The sequence below is a fragment of the Heptranchias perlo genome, chromosome 9, assembly GCF_035084215.1.
Source record: "Heptranchias perlo isolate sHepPer1 chromosome 9, sHepPer1.hap1, whole genome shotgun sequence".
Lineage (NCBI taxonomy): Eukaryota > Metazoa > Chordata > Chondrichthyes > Hexanchiformes > Hexanchidae > Heptranchias > Heptranchias perlo.
The window spans coordinates 27,354,935-27,371,127 of record NC_090333.1 but is presented as its reverse complement, the minus strand read 5'-3'; the positions used below and the strand labels follow the sequence as shown (position 1 = coordinate 27,371,127).

The 16,193-nt window shown below is 40.4% G+C and overlaps 1 protein-coding gene across 2 annotated transcripts in view; it reads left to right on the top strand.

Annotated features, from left to right (window-relative positions):
- usp24 (ubiquitin specific peptidase 24) overlaps window positions 1-16,193 on the top strand; it is a 186,044-nt gene that overhangs the window by 94,870 nt on the left and 74,981 nt on the right. The window contains exons 30-37 of one of the 2 annotated variants that reach the window (XM_067990069.1): window positions 656-817; window positions 4,184-4,281; window positions 6,170-6,265; window positions 10,275-10,506; window positions 11,649-11,811; window positions 12,641-12,796; window positions 13,690-13,760; window positions 14,223-14,383. In XM_067990069.1, the coding sequence (XP_067846170.1) occupies window positions 656-817; window positions 4,184-4,281; window positions 6,170-6,265; window positions 10,275-10,506; window positions 11,649-11,811; window positions 12,641-12,796; window positions 13,690-13,760; window positions 14,223-14,383 (1,139 nt within the window). Of the gene's footprint in view, window positions 1-652; window positions 818-4,183; window positions 4,282-6,169; window positions 6,266-10,274; window positions 10,507-11,648; window positions 11,812-12,640; window positions 12,797-13,689; window positions 13,761-14,222; window positions 14,384-16,193 lie in introns of both variants that reach the window. The other variant, XM_067990068.1, reaches the window with a different exon arrangement.

Here is a 16,193-nt window from a genome sequence, read left to right as displayed (position 1 = left end):
CACGAGTGTCATGAAATCATTTAGTCTTAGCAATTCTTTTTTCTGAAGTCACACAAATATTTTGTTTTTCAGAAACTTATATGTGAGAAGCAGGTGAGTTACAGGAGGGGAGTACAAGTGCCTCTTAAGAATGTACAATATTTTTTTTTGAGATTTTGTTTTATTAGGCTTGATTGTTTTTTGGGCCCTGTACATATTAAAGCTCAATTTTTTGAAAGTGTAAAAAATTCAAATATAATGCTCAAAAACATAAAACATCCTTACACACATACCTGGAGAATGAGTGTAGTTCCAGGCACCTTGTATCAGAGTCAAGCTCCCACTTATACCTGACTCTCATCAAATCAACTGAATGTATTATTTGTTGCATCAACTCTGGTATCTTTGCTGTTTCCTTCAAAAGAGCACTAGGTGGAAAACTAGTCTTGGGCCTTGTATGCAGCGGTGGGGGGTGGGAAGAACGCATGTCTGTCTGAGGTGCCAAATTCTTCAGAGATATTATTGGAGAGTTTTTTTTTGCCTGGATGGCAGGTTATTCATTCTGTATATGGGCGTTGAAATGCATTCAGAGAATAAGACAGACATGCAGGTGATCTACTATTTCAGTGTGCAAAATAGCCAGTTTTAAACTGAGGATTATTTTTATCTTCAGCAGAAAACGTTGCTGACTGATTCAAGTCACCAAACGTCCAAGTCACCCTCACTCTCTTCGAAACAACAGCATCAGCATCAGCCGAGTGCAAATACTATCCTTGAGAGTCTGTTCAGATCATCGGCGCCAGGGATGTCCACTTTCAGAGTACTCTATAATCTAGAGGTATGAGCTCGTCAAATTGTAAAACTTTTGGATTTCTTGCAATAGACCAAATCATCTGATTGTAGGTTTTCTATGAAGACATTATCATGCTGCCATATTGATCCATTGGAGCTTCACAGTAAACAGGAGTATCATATGGAGCTCATGTCCATCAAACATAGAAACATAGAAAATAGGAGCAGGAGTAGGCCATTTGGCCCTTCGAGCCTGCTCAGCCATTCAAACGATCATGGCTGATCCTCTATCTCAATCCCAAATTCCCACTCTCTCCCCATACCCCTTGATGCCTTTTGTATCCAGAAATCTATCTATCTCCTCCTTAAATATGTTCAGTTACTTGACCTCCACATCCTTCGATGGTAGATAATTCCACAGGTTCACCATCCTCTGAGTGAAGAATTTTCTCCTCGTCTCAGTCCTAAATGTCCTACCCCGGATCCTGAGACTGTGACCCCTCGTTCTGGACCCCCCCAGCCAGGGGAAACATCCTCCCTGCATCCAGTCTGTCTAGCCCTGTCAGAATTTTATGTGTTTCAATGAGATACCCCCTCTTCTAAAATCGAGTGAATACAGGTCGAGTCGACCCAATCTCTCCTCACATGACAGTCCTGCCATCCCAGGAATCAGTCTGGTGAACCTTTGCTGCACTCCCTCTAAGACAAGTATATTCTTAGGTAAGGAGACCAAAACTGCACACAGTACTCCAGGTGTGGTCTCACCAAGGCTCTAAAACTGCAGTAAGACATCCTTGCTCCTGTACTCAACTCCTCTTGCAATGAAGGCCAACATACCATTTGCCTTCCTAACTGCTTGCTGCACCTGCATGTTTGCTTTCAGTGACTGGTGTACAAGGACACCCAGGTCCCTTTGAACATCAACATTTCCCAATCTATCACCATTTAAATAATACTCAGCCTTTCTGTTTTTCCTTCCGAATTGGATAACTTCACATTTATCTATGTTATACTGCATCTGCCATGTATTTGCCCACTCACTCATCTTGTCTAAATCGCCTTGAAGCCTCTTTGCATCCTCCTCACAACTCACCATCCCATCTAGTTTAGTGTCATCAGCAAACTTGGAAATATTACATTTGGTTCCCTCATCCAAATCATTGATATATATTGTGAATAGCTGGGGCCCAAGCACTGACCCCTGCGGTACCCCACTAGTCATCGCCTGCCACCCCGAAAAAGACCCATTTATTCCTACTCTGTTTCCTGTCTACTAACCAATTTTCAATCCATGCCAGTATATTACCCCCAATCCCATGTGCTTTAATTTTGCACACTAACCTCTTAAGTGGAACTTTATCAAAGGCCTTCTGAAAATCCAAATACATCACATCTACTGGTTCTCCCTTATCTATTCTATCAGTTACATCCTCAAAAAACTCCAGTATTGCTCTGCCATTTACTTGTTCCCCATTATAAATTCTCCCGTTTCTGACTGTAAGGGACCTACATTTGTCTTCACTAATCTTTTCCTTTTTACATACTTGTCGAAGTTTTTACAGTCCGCTTTTATGTTCCTTGCAAGTTTACTCTCATACTCTATTCTTCCCCTCTTAATCTCTTGGTCCTTTTTTGCTGAATTCTAAACTGCTCCCAATCCTCAGGCTTGCTACTTTTTCTGGCAACTTTATATGATTCCTCTTTGGATCTAATACTATTCTGAAATTCTTTTGTTAGTCACGGGTTGGGCTGCTTTTCCTTTTGTGTTTTTGCGCCAGAAAGGAATGTGTAACTGTTGCAATTCATGCATTCGTTCCTTAAATGTTACCCATTGCCTATGCACCGTCATGCCTTTTAATGAAGCTTCCCAATCTATCATTCCCAACTCACTCCTCATACCTTCGTAGTTTCCTTTGTTTAGATTTAGGACCCTAGTTTCGGATTGGACTACTTAACTTTCCATCTTAATGAAGAGTTCTATCATGTTATGGTCACTCCTCCCTAAAGGACCCCGCACAACAAGATTACTTATTAACCCCTTTTCATTGCACAATACCCAATCTAGGATAGCCTGTTCCCTTGTTGGCTCCTCAATGTACTGGTCTAAAAAATCATCTCTAACACACTCCAGGAATTCATCCTCCATGTTATTATTGCTAATTTGGTTTGGCCAGTCAATATGTAGATTAAAGTCACCCATGATTACTATAGTACCCTTGTTACATGCATCTCTAATTTCCTGTTTAATGCTGTCCCTTACATTACCACTACTGTTTGGAGACCTATAGACAACTCCCACTAGTGTTTTCTGCCCCTTGGTGCTTTCTTAACTCCACCCAGACTGATTCTACATCTTGATTTTCTGAGCCAATATCCTCTCACTATTGCTCTGATTTCATCCTTCACTAACAACGCCACCCCACCTCCTTTTCCTTTTTGCCTGTCCATCCTAAATATCGAATACCCTTGGATATTCAGCTCCTAGCCTTGGTCAACTTGCAGCCATGTCTCCGTAAACGCAATTATATTGTATCCGTTTATATCTATTTGTGCTGTTAATTCATCTGCCTTATTACAAATGCTTCGTGCATTCAGATACATTGCCTTTAGATTTGTCTTTTTAACATTTTTAGACATCTGTGCCGATGTTTGTGGTTCAGCAGATTGAAACATCCACACATTCTACCCCTAGTTCCATGCTGTTCCCAGAAGCTTGAGAGGCTTCAGCCAAATCCCCACAGCCATGTAAAAAGCATAGATTCCTTCATGACTCATGACTTAAAAGGCTAATTTGCTCGGATGGATTTGTTGGCAACTTTCCAGAACAAATTTGCTAATTTTGAGCAGAGGCCATGATAGTTAAACTGTGGTACTGGCTGGTTTTAATTTCCCATGTGGGAAGTTTCTGTGGGGTAGCTTTCAGTTTTGTCTTATAAATAAGATCATTCATAGGCTCCAAATGGAGGAGATAATCCTGGTGACTCCGTATTGGATAAGGAACACTTGGATCCGAGATCTGTTGGAACTGAGCATTAATTGACCTGTGCATACCTCACAGGCTCAACCTGTTGACTAACATTGTGAGCTAGATGTGATTCAATGTTCCTCAAGTCTCCCATTTGACAGCTTACTGCTCGAGAGACACCAACCTAATTGTGCGTCAATTTATACCATTAAAGTATCCAAAACTGAGAATGAAAAGCATCTACTCCAAAAGCTTGCAATACTAAGCTTGGGAATAGTTTGTTCATTAGTCCTTGGATAATTACAGCACTCAAAGATGAGACTGCCGTTATTGATATTTACTTATTCACTCGACTCATTGTAAATGTATGGGCCCATTGCAACCTATTGCCAGTTGGAGAAAGTCATTTCTTTGCTGTTGATTTGGACTTTTATACTGTTTGTGCAGGTTCTCAGTTCCAAGCTGATGCCTACATCAGATGATGAGATGGCAAGAAACTGTGCTAAATCTTTCTGTGAAAATTTCCTAAAAGCAGGAGGTTTAAGGTGTGTATGTGTACATGTTTTTTCCCCAGCCTTTTCCATTGTCTTTTTTGTTCCACCTGCCATAAAAGCACCTCACAACAAAACTTGAACCAATTTGATTTTATTTTTTCTTCTTAATTTGTTGGCAAGTGTTTTAGTGGTTAGATTAGTCACCAGCAAAGACTTTAAATTTCTGTAGTGTACTACATTTAAATAACTCATGTAAGAGGAGCTGGCAGACTGTTAATATTTCAATGATAGTGTAATGAATGAGGAGGTGAAATTGTACTCAGCAAATTTGCTTTTTAATAGACTCTGTTATTGGACATATTCTTGGAGTTTTAAACCAAAATCAATAAAGTTTTAACATTTTGATGGGCAGACCCTATTTGAATAATCTGTTTTGAAACTTCAAATTTAGTTTTTGTTTTGAAAACTTGAGGTGCGATCTCGAGCATTGGCAGGAATGTACATTTGGAATTGTGATGCCAAATGCTAAACTGCCCTATTGCTTTTCTGATGTATTACCACAATAATTCTTCCTCATTTGTTCCACCTCCATATAAATAGCCTACTATCCAGACATGATGAAAACATCAGAACTCAGTCTTTTCAAGAATTTGTCACTACAAGAGGCCATTATAGTATACGGTTTCTCCTGTTCCCTTAACCTGTGCATTCCCTCCAAAACATTGGCCTCATTCATTCAGACATTCTTTCTGGAAATTTCCACTTAGCAGTGTTTCATACACAGCACACCAAGAGGTTTATGTTTACCATGTTCTTTAATCATTGCAGTCCTGTCATTTTGTAGGTTTTTATATGTTGGCAAGCTTTCAACAAAGGTAATGGACCTCACTCAATATGACTTTCCAACAATTCCAAAGTCAAAACTCATGATTTTATAGGTTGTTTTTAAACTGATTTGGACATGTGTCACTGACTTCAGGCTGGCAAAAGCTGCATCTGACCGGTTTGGAATTTAGTTAATTATAATCTGCAGAAATTGACTTGATTTTTACATTAAACTTTACTAATTGCATTAATTGCTAACCTCGCACTTAGCTGTTGGTGTTCATGCTGACACCATCACATAGGAAATGAGCTAGAAACAGTAAAACCAGCCTAAAAGCTCCACAATGTACATTGCTTTGAAAAAAATGTTTGGTTTTGAAACTATTCTCATTTTTGGGTTCACAAGATGATTTTAAACCATTGCAGCTTTGCCCTCATGACTGACAAAATAGGGAGATTTTTGTATTTTATTTTGTGCAGCTCTGAATTAGCTAAAGTTAAAATGGAATCTGCCTTTCATAAACAAACAGGCCATTCAGCCCATTTTGCTGTATTATTTAGCATCTGTTAACTTATTTCACTTGTAAGTAAATTTGATCATGTCACTTTAGGCTCTATGCATCGTCCTGTCAGTGTAGTGTTTGTTGCTTTTTGAGAGACATGAGATTGTGGTAGGCATCCACTGTGATCTCCAGGGCACCACATACTGCAATTGCTTTATCATATGCATGGTGTTGCACACATGACATGTATGAGGGTGCAGATTTTAGGATCGTAAGAGACTGTCTGCTTTTGGAAACCCATTTTTCACCATAAAACCAAAACAGAAGTGTTGGGGGAGGGGGAATCCAGAACTTAACAATGGCACAGCTGAATTACCTCTCAGATTGCTCTTTTGTAATTTTGATTATTGTTCTCTGATGTACCACAATCTTATTATAAAGCATATAGGTTATGGTTATTCCTTTGTGGAAAGCTTGAACAAAATACTGCTGGTAAATATGGTTGTGAGAATCTTTTCTTGATAATTATCATCCAGAGGAAATACAGTTGATATTGTTGAACTGAAGTTTCACTTATAAAAGAACACACCATTTCACTTTTTCTATTCCAGTTTGGTGGTGAATGTTATGCAGAGGGATTCCATTCCATCTGAGGTGGATTATGAGACAAGGCAGGGAGTTTATTCAATCTGCCTACAGCTTGCAAGGTGAGAACCAATGTACATTGTTTCACTCAACAGAAAAAACGTCATCTGTGTAGTGAGGTAGGCTCTCCCAATGGCTGCTAAGGAGGCGAGTAGTGATGTCAGGCAAGAATAAGATCAGGCTCAGATATGGTGCTTCCTGCAGTCAGATAATGTTGCAGCACTTTCTGTCTAGGCTCATGCATGAAGAATGGCCATTTGAATGAGACACCAGAGACCGGAGCCTAGAAGTGTACCCCAGTGAGGAGTCAAAGCCTTCAGGAGAAGGGGAAGGGAGGAAATGATTTAACTATTTAGTGAGCTGCATTGGAGATCATGTTGTTCTGGCCATTCAAAGCAGCAGCGTTTGAACACCAACACTTAAAGTACAGTTAAGGACCTAACCATTATGCCCAATATTATCACAATCCATTGTTATGAGTTAAGGATGTCACGGAGCGGCTGCAGGGCATTCTGGAGGGGGAGGGTGAACAGCCAGTAGTTGTGGTCCATATCGGTACCAACGACATAGGTGAAAAAAGGGATGAGGTCCTCCAAGATGAATTTAAGGAGTTAGGAGATAAATTAAAAAGCAGGACCTCAAAGGTAGTGATCTCAGGATTACTACCAGTGCCACATGCTAGTGAGTATAGGAATAGAAGAATAGACCAGATGAATGCATGGCTGCAGGAATGGTGTGGGAGGGAGGGATTTAGATTCCTGGGACATTGGGACCGGTTCTAGGGAAGGTAGGACCTGTACAAGCGGGGCGGGTTCCAGCCGGGCAGGACCGGGACCTATGTCCTCGCGGGGGTTTTTACTAGTGCTGTTGGGGAAGGTTTAAACTAGAATGGCAGGGGGTTGGGAACCTGAGCAGGGAGACAGGAGGGGGAAACAAGGGTAGAAACAAAAGACAGAAAGGGAAGAAGCAATAGTGGAAGGCAGAGAAAGCAAGGAAGATAAACAAATAGGGCCATAGTGCAAAATAATACTAAGATGACCAGCAATCTTAAAAAGACAAGTTTAAAGGCATTGTGTCTTAATGCGCAGAGCATTCGCAATAAGGTAGATAATTAACAGCGCAGATAGATATTAACGGGTATGATATGGTTGCGATTACGGAGACATGGCTGAGGGTGACCAAGGATGGGAACTGAACATCCAGGGGTATTCAATATTTAGGAAGGACAGGCAAAAAGGGAAAGGAGGTGGGGTAGCGTTGCTAGTAAAGGAGGAAATCAATGCAATATTGGCTTGGAAAATCACGATGTGGAATCTGTATGGGTGGAGCTAAGAAACACCAAGGGGCAGAAAACGTTGGTGGGGGTTGTCTATAGGCCCCCAAACAGTAGTAGAGATGTAGGGGAGGGCATTAAACAGGAAATTAGAGACGCATGCAAGAAGTGTACAACTATAATCATGGGAGACTTTAATCTACATATAGATTGGTCAAACCAAATTAGCAATAATACTGTGAGGGAGGAATTCCTGGAGTGTGTACGTGATGGATTTCTAGACCAATATGTTGAGGAGCCCACTAGAGTACAGGCGATCCTAGACTGGGTATTGTGCAATGAGAAAGGATTAATTAACAATCTTGTTGTGCGGGGTCCCTCAGGGAAGAGCGACCATAACATGATAGAATTCTTCATTAAGATGGAGAGCGAAGTAGTTGAATCCGAAACTAGGGTCCTGAATCTAAATAAAGGAAATTACGAAAGTATGAGGTGTGAGTTGGCTATGATAGATTGGGGAACTTTACTAAAAGGGATGACGGTGGATAGGCAATGGCTAATATTTAAAGAACGTGTGCAGGGATTACAACAATTATTCATTCCTGACTGGCGCAAAAATAAAACAGGAAAGGTGGCTCAACCGTGGCTTACAAAAGAAATTAGGGATAGTATTAGATCCAAAGAGGAGACATATAAAATTGCCAGAAAAAGCAGCAAGCCTGAGGATTGGGAGCAGTTTAGAATTCAGCAAAGGAGAACAGAGAGATTGATTAAGAGGGGAAAAATAGAGTATGAGTGTAAACTAGCAGGGAACATAAAAACTGACTGTTAAAGCTTCTATAAATATGTCAAGAGAAAAAGATTAGTGAAGACAAATGTAGGTCCCTTACAGTCAGAAATGGGGGAAATTGTAATGGGGAACAAAGAAATGGCAGAACAATTAAACACATACTTTGGTTCTGTCTTCACAAAGGAGGACACAAATAACCTGCCAGAAATGTTAGGGAACCAAGGGTCTTGTGAGAGGGAGGAACTGAAGGAAATCAGTATTAGTAAAAAAAAATGGTGCTAGGGAAATTAATGGGGCTAAAGGCTGATAAATCCCCAGGGCCTGATAATCTACATCCCAGAGTACTAAAGGAAGTGGCCCTGGAAATAGTGGGCGCATTGGTGATCATCATCCAAAATTCTAAAGACTCTAACAGTTCCTACAGATTGGAGGGTGGCAAATGTAAACCCACTATTTAAAAAAGGAGGGAGAGAAAAAACAGGGAATTACAAACCAGTCAGCCTAACATCAGTAGTGGGGAAAATGCTAGAGTCTATTACAAAAGATGTGATAACAGAACACTTGGAAGGCATTAACGGGATTGGACAGAGTCAGCATGGGTTTATGAATGGGAAATCATGCTCAACAAATCTACTGGAGTTTTTTGAGGAGGTGACTAGTAGAATAGATAGGGGAGAACCAGTGGATGTAGTGTACTTGGATTTTCAGAAGGCTTTTGATAAGGTCCCAGACAAGAGGTTAGTGTGCAAAATTAAAGCACATGGGATTGGGGGGAATATACTGGCATGGATTGAGAATTGGTTGACAGACAGGAAACAGAGAGTAGGAATAAACGGATCTTTTTCCGGGTGGCAGGCAGTGACTAGTGGGGTACTGCAGGGATCAGTGCTTGGGCCCCAGCTATTCACAATATATATCAATGATTTGGATGAGGGAACGGAATGTAACATTTCCAAGTTTGCAGACGACACAAAGCTGGGGTAGAATGTGAGCTGTGAGGAAGATGCAAAGAGGCTCCAATGTGATTTAGACAAGTTGGGAGAGTGGGCAAGAAAATGGCAGATGCCGTATAAGGTGGATAAATGTGAGGTTATCCACTTTGGTTGTAAAAACAGAAAGACAGATTATTATCTGAATGGTGATAGATTGGGAAAAGGGGAGGTGCAACGAGACCTGGGTGTCCTTGTACACCAGTCGCTGAAAGCGAGCATTCAGGTGCAGCAAGCAGTTCGGAGGGTGAATGGTGTGTTGGCCTTCATTGCAGGAGGATTTGAGTACAGGAACAGGGATGTCTTACTGCAGTTGTACAGGGCCTTGGTGAGACCGCATCTGGAGTGTTGTGTGCAGTTTTGGTTTCCTTATCTGGGGAAGGATGTCCTTGCCATGGAGGGAGTGCACCGAGGGTTTACCAGACTGGTTCCTGAGATGGCAGGATTGACGTATGAGGAGAGGTTGGGTCGACTAGGCCGATATTCACTAGAGTTTAGAAGAATGAGAGATGATCTCATCGAAACATATAAAATTCTAACCGAACTAGACAGACTAGATGCAGGGAGGATGTTCCCGATGGCTGGGGAGTCCAGAACCAGGGGTCACAGTCTCAGGATACGGGGTATGCCATTTAGAACCGAGATGAGGAGAAATGTCTTCATTCGGTGGTGAACCTGTGGATTTCTCTACCACAGAAGGCAGTGGAGGCCAAGTCATTAGATGTATTCAAGAAGCAGATAGATATATTTCTTAATGCTAAAGGGATCAAGGGAAATGGGGAACAAGCGGGAACAGGGTACTGATTTAGACGATCAGCCATGATCATTTTGATTGGCGGAGCAGGGCCGAATGGCCTACTCTTGCCCCTAGTTTCTATGTAAAACATTTTGTTCTAGTAATTTAATAATTGTATGATAGAATATATCTGCTTTTGCAGAGTTGCACATGCAATCAGCTATTGGGACTCTGTATACTCTTATTATGTACTTATTTTTACACCAAGTGTCTCCTTTATCAGGTTTTTGTTAGTTGGGCAGACCATGCCTCCTACTTTAGATGAAGATTTCCTGAAGGATGGAATGGAAGCACTCTCCTCCCGCCCATTTCGCAATGTCAGCCGGCAGAGCAGTCGGCAGTTATCGTTGTGTGGTGGTCAGGAAAAATCAACAATGAGGCAGATGAGTGTGACATCAGATCGGTCATCTATCAGGATTGAGGAGATTATACCTGCTGCCAGAGTGGCAATACAGGTGAGCAAAGCTAATAACGTTTATTTGTAACCGTGCAGTCTGTGTAACACTGGTATTTGTGCATTAATGTCCATCTGTCTTGAAAGTGGAACATGTTTTAACGGGAAGGCAACAATATGAGCAAGTCTTGTCATTGATGGGTAATTACTCATGCTGTTCCTTTCTTGTAAAGTTTTATTTTTGTTCTATATTTTTTGCTGCTTTTTGTGGGTCAGCTGCAACCTGAGAAACTGTGCCCACCCACACATACCAAAATGAAAATGAGGCCACTGTTTTTACTACCATTTACACTGCAAGCGTGTTGGGCACATGGGCTGCCTGTTAGGTCCCAGCATTCAGAAATTGGTGGAAGGGGTTCCTGGAACAGGAGCCTGTGCAAATCTTCCCAAGAGTGAGGCCCTGCACAGGAAAGAGGGGAATTCTCATTTTAGCAGGCAGTACACTGGCCACTTTTTCTTACTGAAAGGGCCTGCAGTTGCACGTTCCCACTCTTAGACTGGTGCATCTCTTCAGTGGAGGCCAGTAGCCCCCTTCTAGTATGGGGTGGGGGGAGGGCAAGAAAACTGACCAGGATCATGGGAGCATGTCAGGGGTGAGCAGAAGAGCTCAAACTGCCTCGCTTCTGGTGGAACTGCTGAGTAGAAAGCCCAGGCCATCATGTCTACTTCACAGCATGGGTTCAGTGTTTCATTATCACAAGAGAGAAAATTCAGGACTGAATTTTTGTTTTTTATCTCACCATTTGACAGAGGCTTGAACACATGAGATTATTTAAATAACATGGTTACCCTTCCAGAACTCATGGTTTTAGGCTTACAGCATTCATAAAATACCCCATAAGTTTTTTTTAAAGTTAATAGCTGCCCATGTGTGAACACAAAGGGAGGGATCGTAATGAATTATGAGTTACCTTGTCATGGTACAAGTAAAGGAGAAAATCAATTTGTAGATTTAGGAACTCCATTGAAGAATAAAATGTTACTCATTTGAACAAATTGTTACTGGAATCATCAGGTAACTGCTATACCTGTGTTTCCACCTGAGTCACCCTGTGGTATAGCATGCCTGTTATTTACAAAATCCACTAAATGTGTGATTTGTGTATTTTAGTTACTGTGAACATGTATGACTTTGTGTTGCAGACAATGGACATGAATGATTTCACCTCAACAGTGGCCTGCTTCATGAGGCTGACATGGGCAGCGGCAGCTGGACGTCTTGACCTGGTGGGGAGCTGCCAGCCAATTAGAGAGAGTACCAATTCTTTATTTGCTGTTGGTATCCGGAATAGACTCAGCAGCTCAGGTGAGGAAATCTCACGTGCTCTTGAAGCTTTTTCCCAGCTTAAGTAATCTTTATTTGTCTGCTTAGTTTGAAGATTGGAGTAGCCCCAGTGTCAACAGTTTTTAAAATTAGATACCAGGAAAAGTAGTACAAAATAGATATTTGCCTTGATAGATGATGTGCTATGGAAAATCTGCTACCTGTGATGTGGTCAACGTGAGCCTACCAAACATTGCCAAAAGCAACAAAAAGATGCTGTTTGACAGTTCTCTGAATAGTTTTGAGAGTTATTTTCTGTACTTTTCTATAGTCTCCATGTCGAGTATCATTCTTGGACAGGAGAGTCAGTGAGTGACATAATCTGACCTCTACCAATGTTGCTCTTATCATATATTTGTGTCCAAAAGTTGTTTGGGGGTTATACTCTTGAATTTGTTCCTTCACTCCGGGACCTGTATGCACTCCACTCACCACTTTTCTGGTATAGCATAACAAGTTGGGAACTTGCCATTTGTTTAATCACGTGATTTGAATGCATATCCTCCAACTCCATGATATGGTGTGTTGGAACTGAACCCTATAATTCTTGATTTGGAACAGTTGGTGAGACACAGTAAATCTGATGGTTCAGCAGTTTTGACCTGCCATATGAATTTTCATTATTAACAGTGTCCTATAGGTATCAGATAAATGGCTCAGAAACAGGATCCATTGCTTGGTGGGTAGGTCGAGCAAGGGCTTTTTGGTGACGAATGTATCACATTTACTGCCAGGTTAACCTAATGCAGGATTTGGAGAAAACTACCCCCTCAAGTGGAATAACACTGCAACTGTTTAATTTTTTTTACAGGCAGCACTTGCAGTACAGGAAGTGAGGGTGAATCAACCACACTACATGCAGGCATATGTGTGAAGCAGCACTCAGTCTCCACCAAAGATACTCTCATTGCTCGAGAGGCCTTATCACTTCTAGTCACATGTTTACAGCTCCGGTGCCAGCAACTAGGTAATGTCTTTCACAGATCAGTCTGTTATATTTGAGAGTTGGATCTACTTTAAAGTGACATTTGTCTTTCATGATACTGTATGTTAAGTAGCAATACAAAAGGTCTTGTCTTATTTTATAAGAAAAAGACACTCTACACTGTATTTTGAATGTATCCGTCAAAACATTTTCTATGCGGAAATTGTTGTAACGATCCAACATAATGTATGTTTCATGTATCAACGTATGTAATTGAAGGGCTCCTTGATACAGATTTTAATTTCTTGCAGAAAAGTCCAAGAGGGTGCCCTTTGGTGATGCACTTCTGTCTCACATTGACATCTTTGTAGTTGCTTTATTTTCACATCAACAATGTGAATAGTAAAAATTCATATTTTTCAGGCTCCTCTAACTAGACGTTCCAGTATGGTACAGTATTGGCTTTACCAAATTCTTCTTATAAACGCAGCTTTCCTGTGCTATACATTGACGAGGTATTGTTGTAAGAAACACTTGTGGGTTCTTTTTAATGAAGCAGCTGAGATAAACTGAAGAGATTTGCATAAATAGACAAGCCTACAAGGAAAGAAAAGCTGGAAATAATCAGTGTTGAGTAAATCCAATTTGTAAGTAACTGTAGTTTCACTGTCTTCACATTTAAGGATATGCAAGTAAATATATAGGGCAGCTTAGGGTGGGGGGAATTGCATAAACTCAGCTGTAGGTGAAATGTAAAACAAGAATAGGCTGGAGAGTAGCAACTTGAAGGAAACCAGAAACATTTTTAAAAATTGAATTAGGAAATATCTATTCTAAAAGTGATATGGTAAATGAGACAAATAGTTAAATGTTTACAATGGTGGTGATAGACTAGAAAAAATCAGGTAAACCATGGTTTGCTCTTTTGCTTTTAGGTTCTTTTTATATTCTTCCTTGTGTGAGTGATTTTATCATTGACATTCTACTTGGATCCCCCAGTGCTGAGGTAAGAGAAATAAAAGTGGCCTAAAAAATCTGGTTGTATCATGATTTTCCCTGGGAGACCCAGCAAGTGTGCTACATTACTGGGATACTCAGTGATGGAGCAAATAAGAGATTAAGCAGACATCACATCTGGGATTAGTGAGGTTTCCATAGGGGAGGATGAGTAAACTTGGTGTAGGTTGAGATTCCTGTTATGAATTTAATTATTTAGCAATGGCTATGCAGTATGACGGGACAAGTCAAGAAAATATCAAAAAGTGCACCAATTACCCTCACTAACACTCCAGCTATTTATGGGTTCCAATAGTGTTGATGTCAAAGGTGCAACAATATTGGAACAGTATTTTGAGAGGATCTTCCTGCAAATGGTGTATGTAGTTTTATACTGCAGAGTCTGGAATCTTTCATTGTGCTTTCCTGTTTGTATTTTGAAGATGTTGTCAGTTGTTTCATATGTTCTCAGATCAGAAGGGTCGCCTGGGATCAGTTGTACACTCTGAGTCAAACGGATACCTCCGCGAACCCAGAAATACAGAAACCTAATCAGTTCCTTCTGCATGTCATCCTGACGACACAGCTGCCACTGTGGTCCCCGACCAGCATCATGCGTGGAGTCAACCAAAGGTAGGTTCTAAATAGGTAAAGTGAAAATTGAAATCATAAAATAAAGGACTGGTCTGATCAAAAACATTCTAGAAAACTCAGTTTCTTTTTGTAGTATTAGAAAATCTCCGATGGCATTACTTAGAAGTAATCTGGGGTTTGTATCATAGTTGTATAGATGCTAACCTAGTCTGTTCCTTGAAGACTACTGCTCAGGTATTCCCCATGGAAAAATGATCTAAGTAGGTGGTGAGGTCATTAAAAGGCTCATTACTGTTGAATGTTTCTCCAGATTGGCAACTATTGGTATCTCAACCTCCTCTCCAGGTTATATCAAGATCGGAGCAAACAGATGAAAATAACTAGGATTTTCTGTTTAAGACTTTTCAGTTGTGTTAGACATTCAAAACTTTTTATATAAATATAGATTCATTGTGTATTTTCACAGTAAAACCTATAAGCTAAATTATAAAACAAGTTATAACAAGGAGAATAGCATCAAGGAATTACCTTTTAATATACATATAATATATATTAATAATTAGAGTTCTTCCTTCCCCCTGCCCCCCCCCCCCCCCCCACCTCCTTTCCTACCCCCAGGATGATTCACCAATTTGGATCTCCTTTTTCACCAGGGAGCTGCTTGATGATCAGTTACAAACATATCAGGAATGTGTGTAGGGAAAGATGGTAGTTAATATTTGGATCTGGTCTGGACACTGTCTTGGGGAGTCAGGATCAGCTAATTACCACTGTACCAGCAAATTAAACAGAGGTTGGCACCAGAAGTATGCAGCTCCACTTTTTTTTTAAAAATAACATTTAGACGAGTTAGCTGTACTACAACAGAGCACCAAGTCTTCTGGACCACATCACTTTCATGTTTACAAAAATCAAATACTTAATCTATACAGTATAATTTAGGTCCAAAAATTAATGGTTTTGAATCACTTCATTTATAGGGTAGCACTGCATTGTTGGGGTTGAGCAAACTTTTAATTGACTTCACTCGTCGGTGTCGCTAACCAGATTTTAGTACAGTGCAGCGAAAATAATAAAATGCAGCAGTCGTTTCATTTACTGCACTTAGCATTACATTTTCAACTAACATGCCTACTGTCTGGAATCTCAAAGTAGCATGCTATTCTTGAGCTATCATTTTGTCACCTCCAAAAAATCAAACGACTTGTATTTTGCTGTGCATAGGTAATGTATCTTTTAGATTGTTCCTTTGTGCAAATGGAGCTTGCTAGAAACTATACATGTATTCATAAGAAAAAGATTGCTGACTTATCAACTTTTATTTTACTGCAGGTAAGTGTTGGGAGGAGGAAATAAGAGGAGAAACAAAAATCAGGTTACATGACAAGGGGTCAGATGGATTTTCTGAGTGCCTGAAAAATGCCATGTGAATTATAATAGACAAAAAGATTATAATAAATTATGCACCAACAGACTTTCATAGTATGTTTTCAAAGTCTACAGTTTACATTGTATTTAGACATTTGGAATTACAAAGTAATATCTTCATAATAAAGTACCACCCGCCCGAGTTCAAAAATTGTATATATTCCTGTAACTGTCCAATTCCATTTTAAATGTTTCAACCGAGTAAGTGTAGTATTGGGTAGTCTGCTTATAAGCTAACTTAAGCATGGGGATCAGCTGCCTCAATAACACCCAATAGTTCTTTGCCGTCATCACTGATTCTAGGATTGTGATATTATTGTCCAATTGCCTGTCTGACATGATGAGTTGGATCTTCCTATATTCCAACATTGGCAGAACTGAAGCTGTCCTGTTTGATACTCGACAGCATCCACGTGCTTCT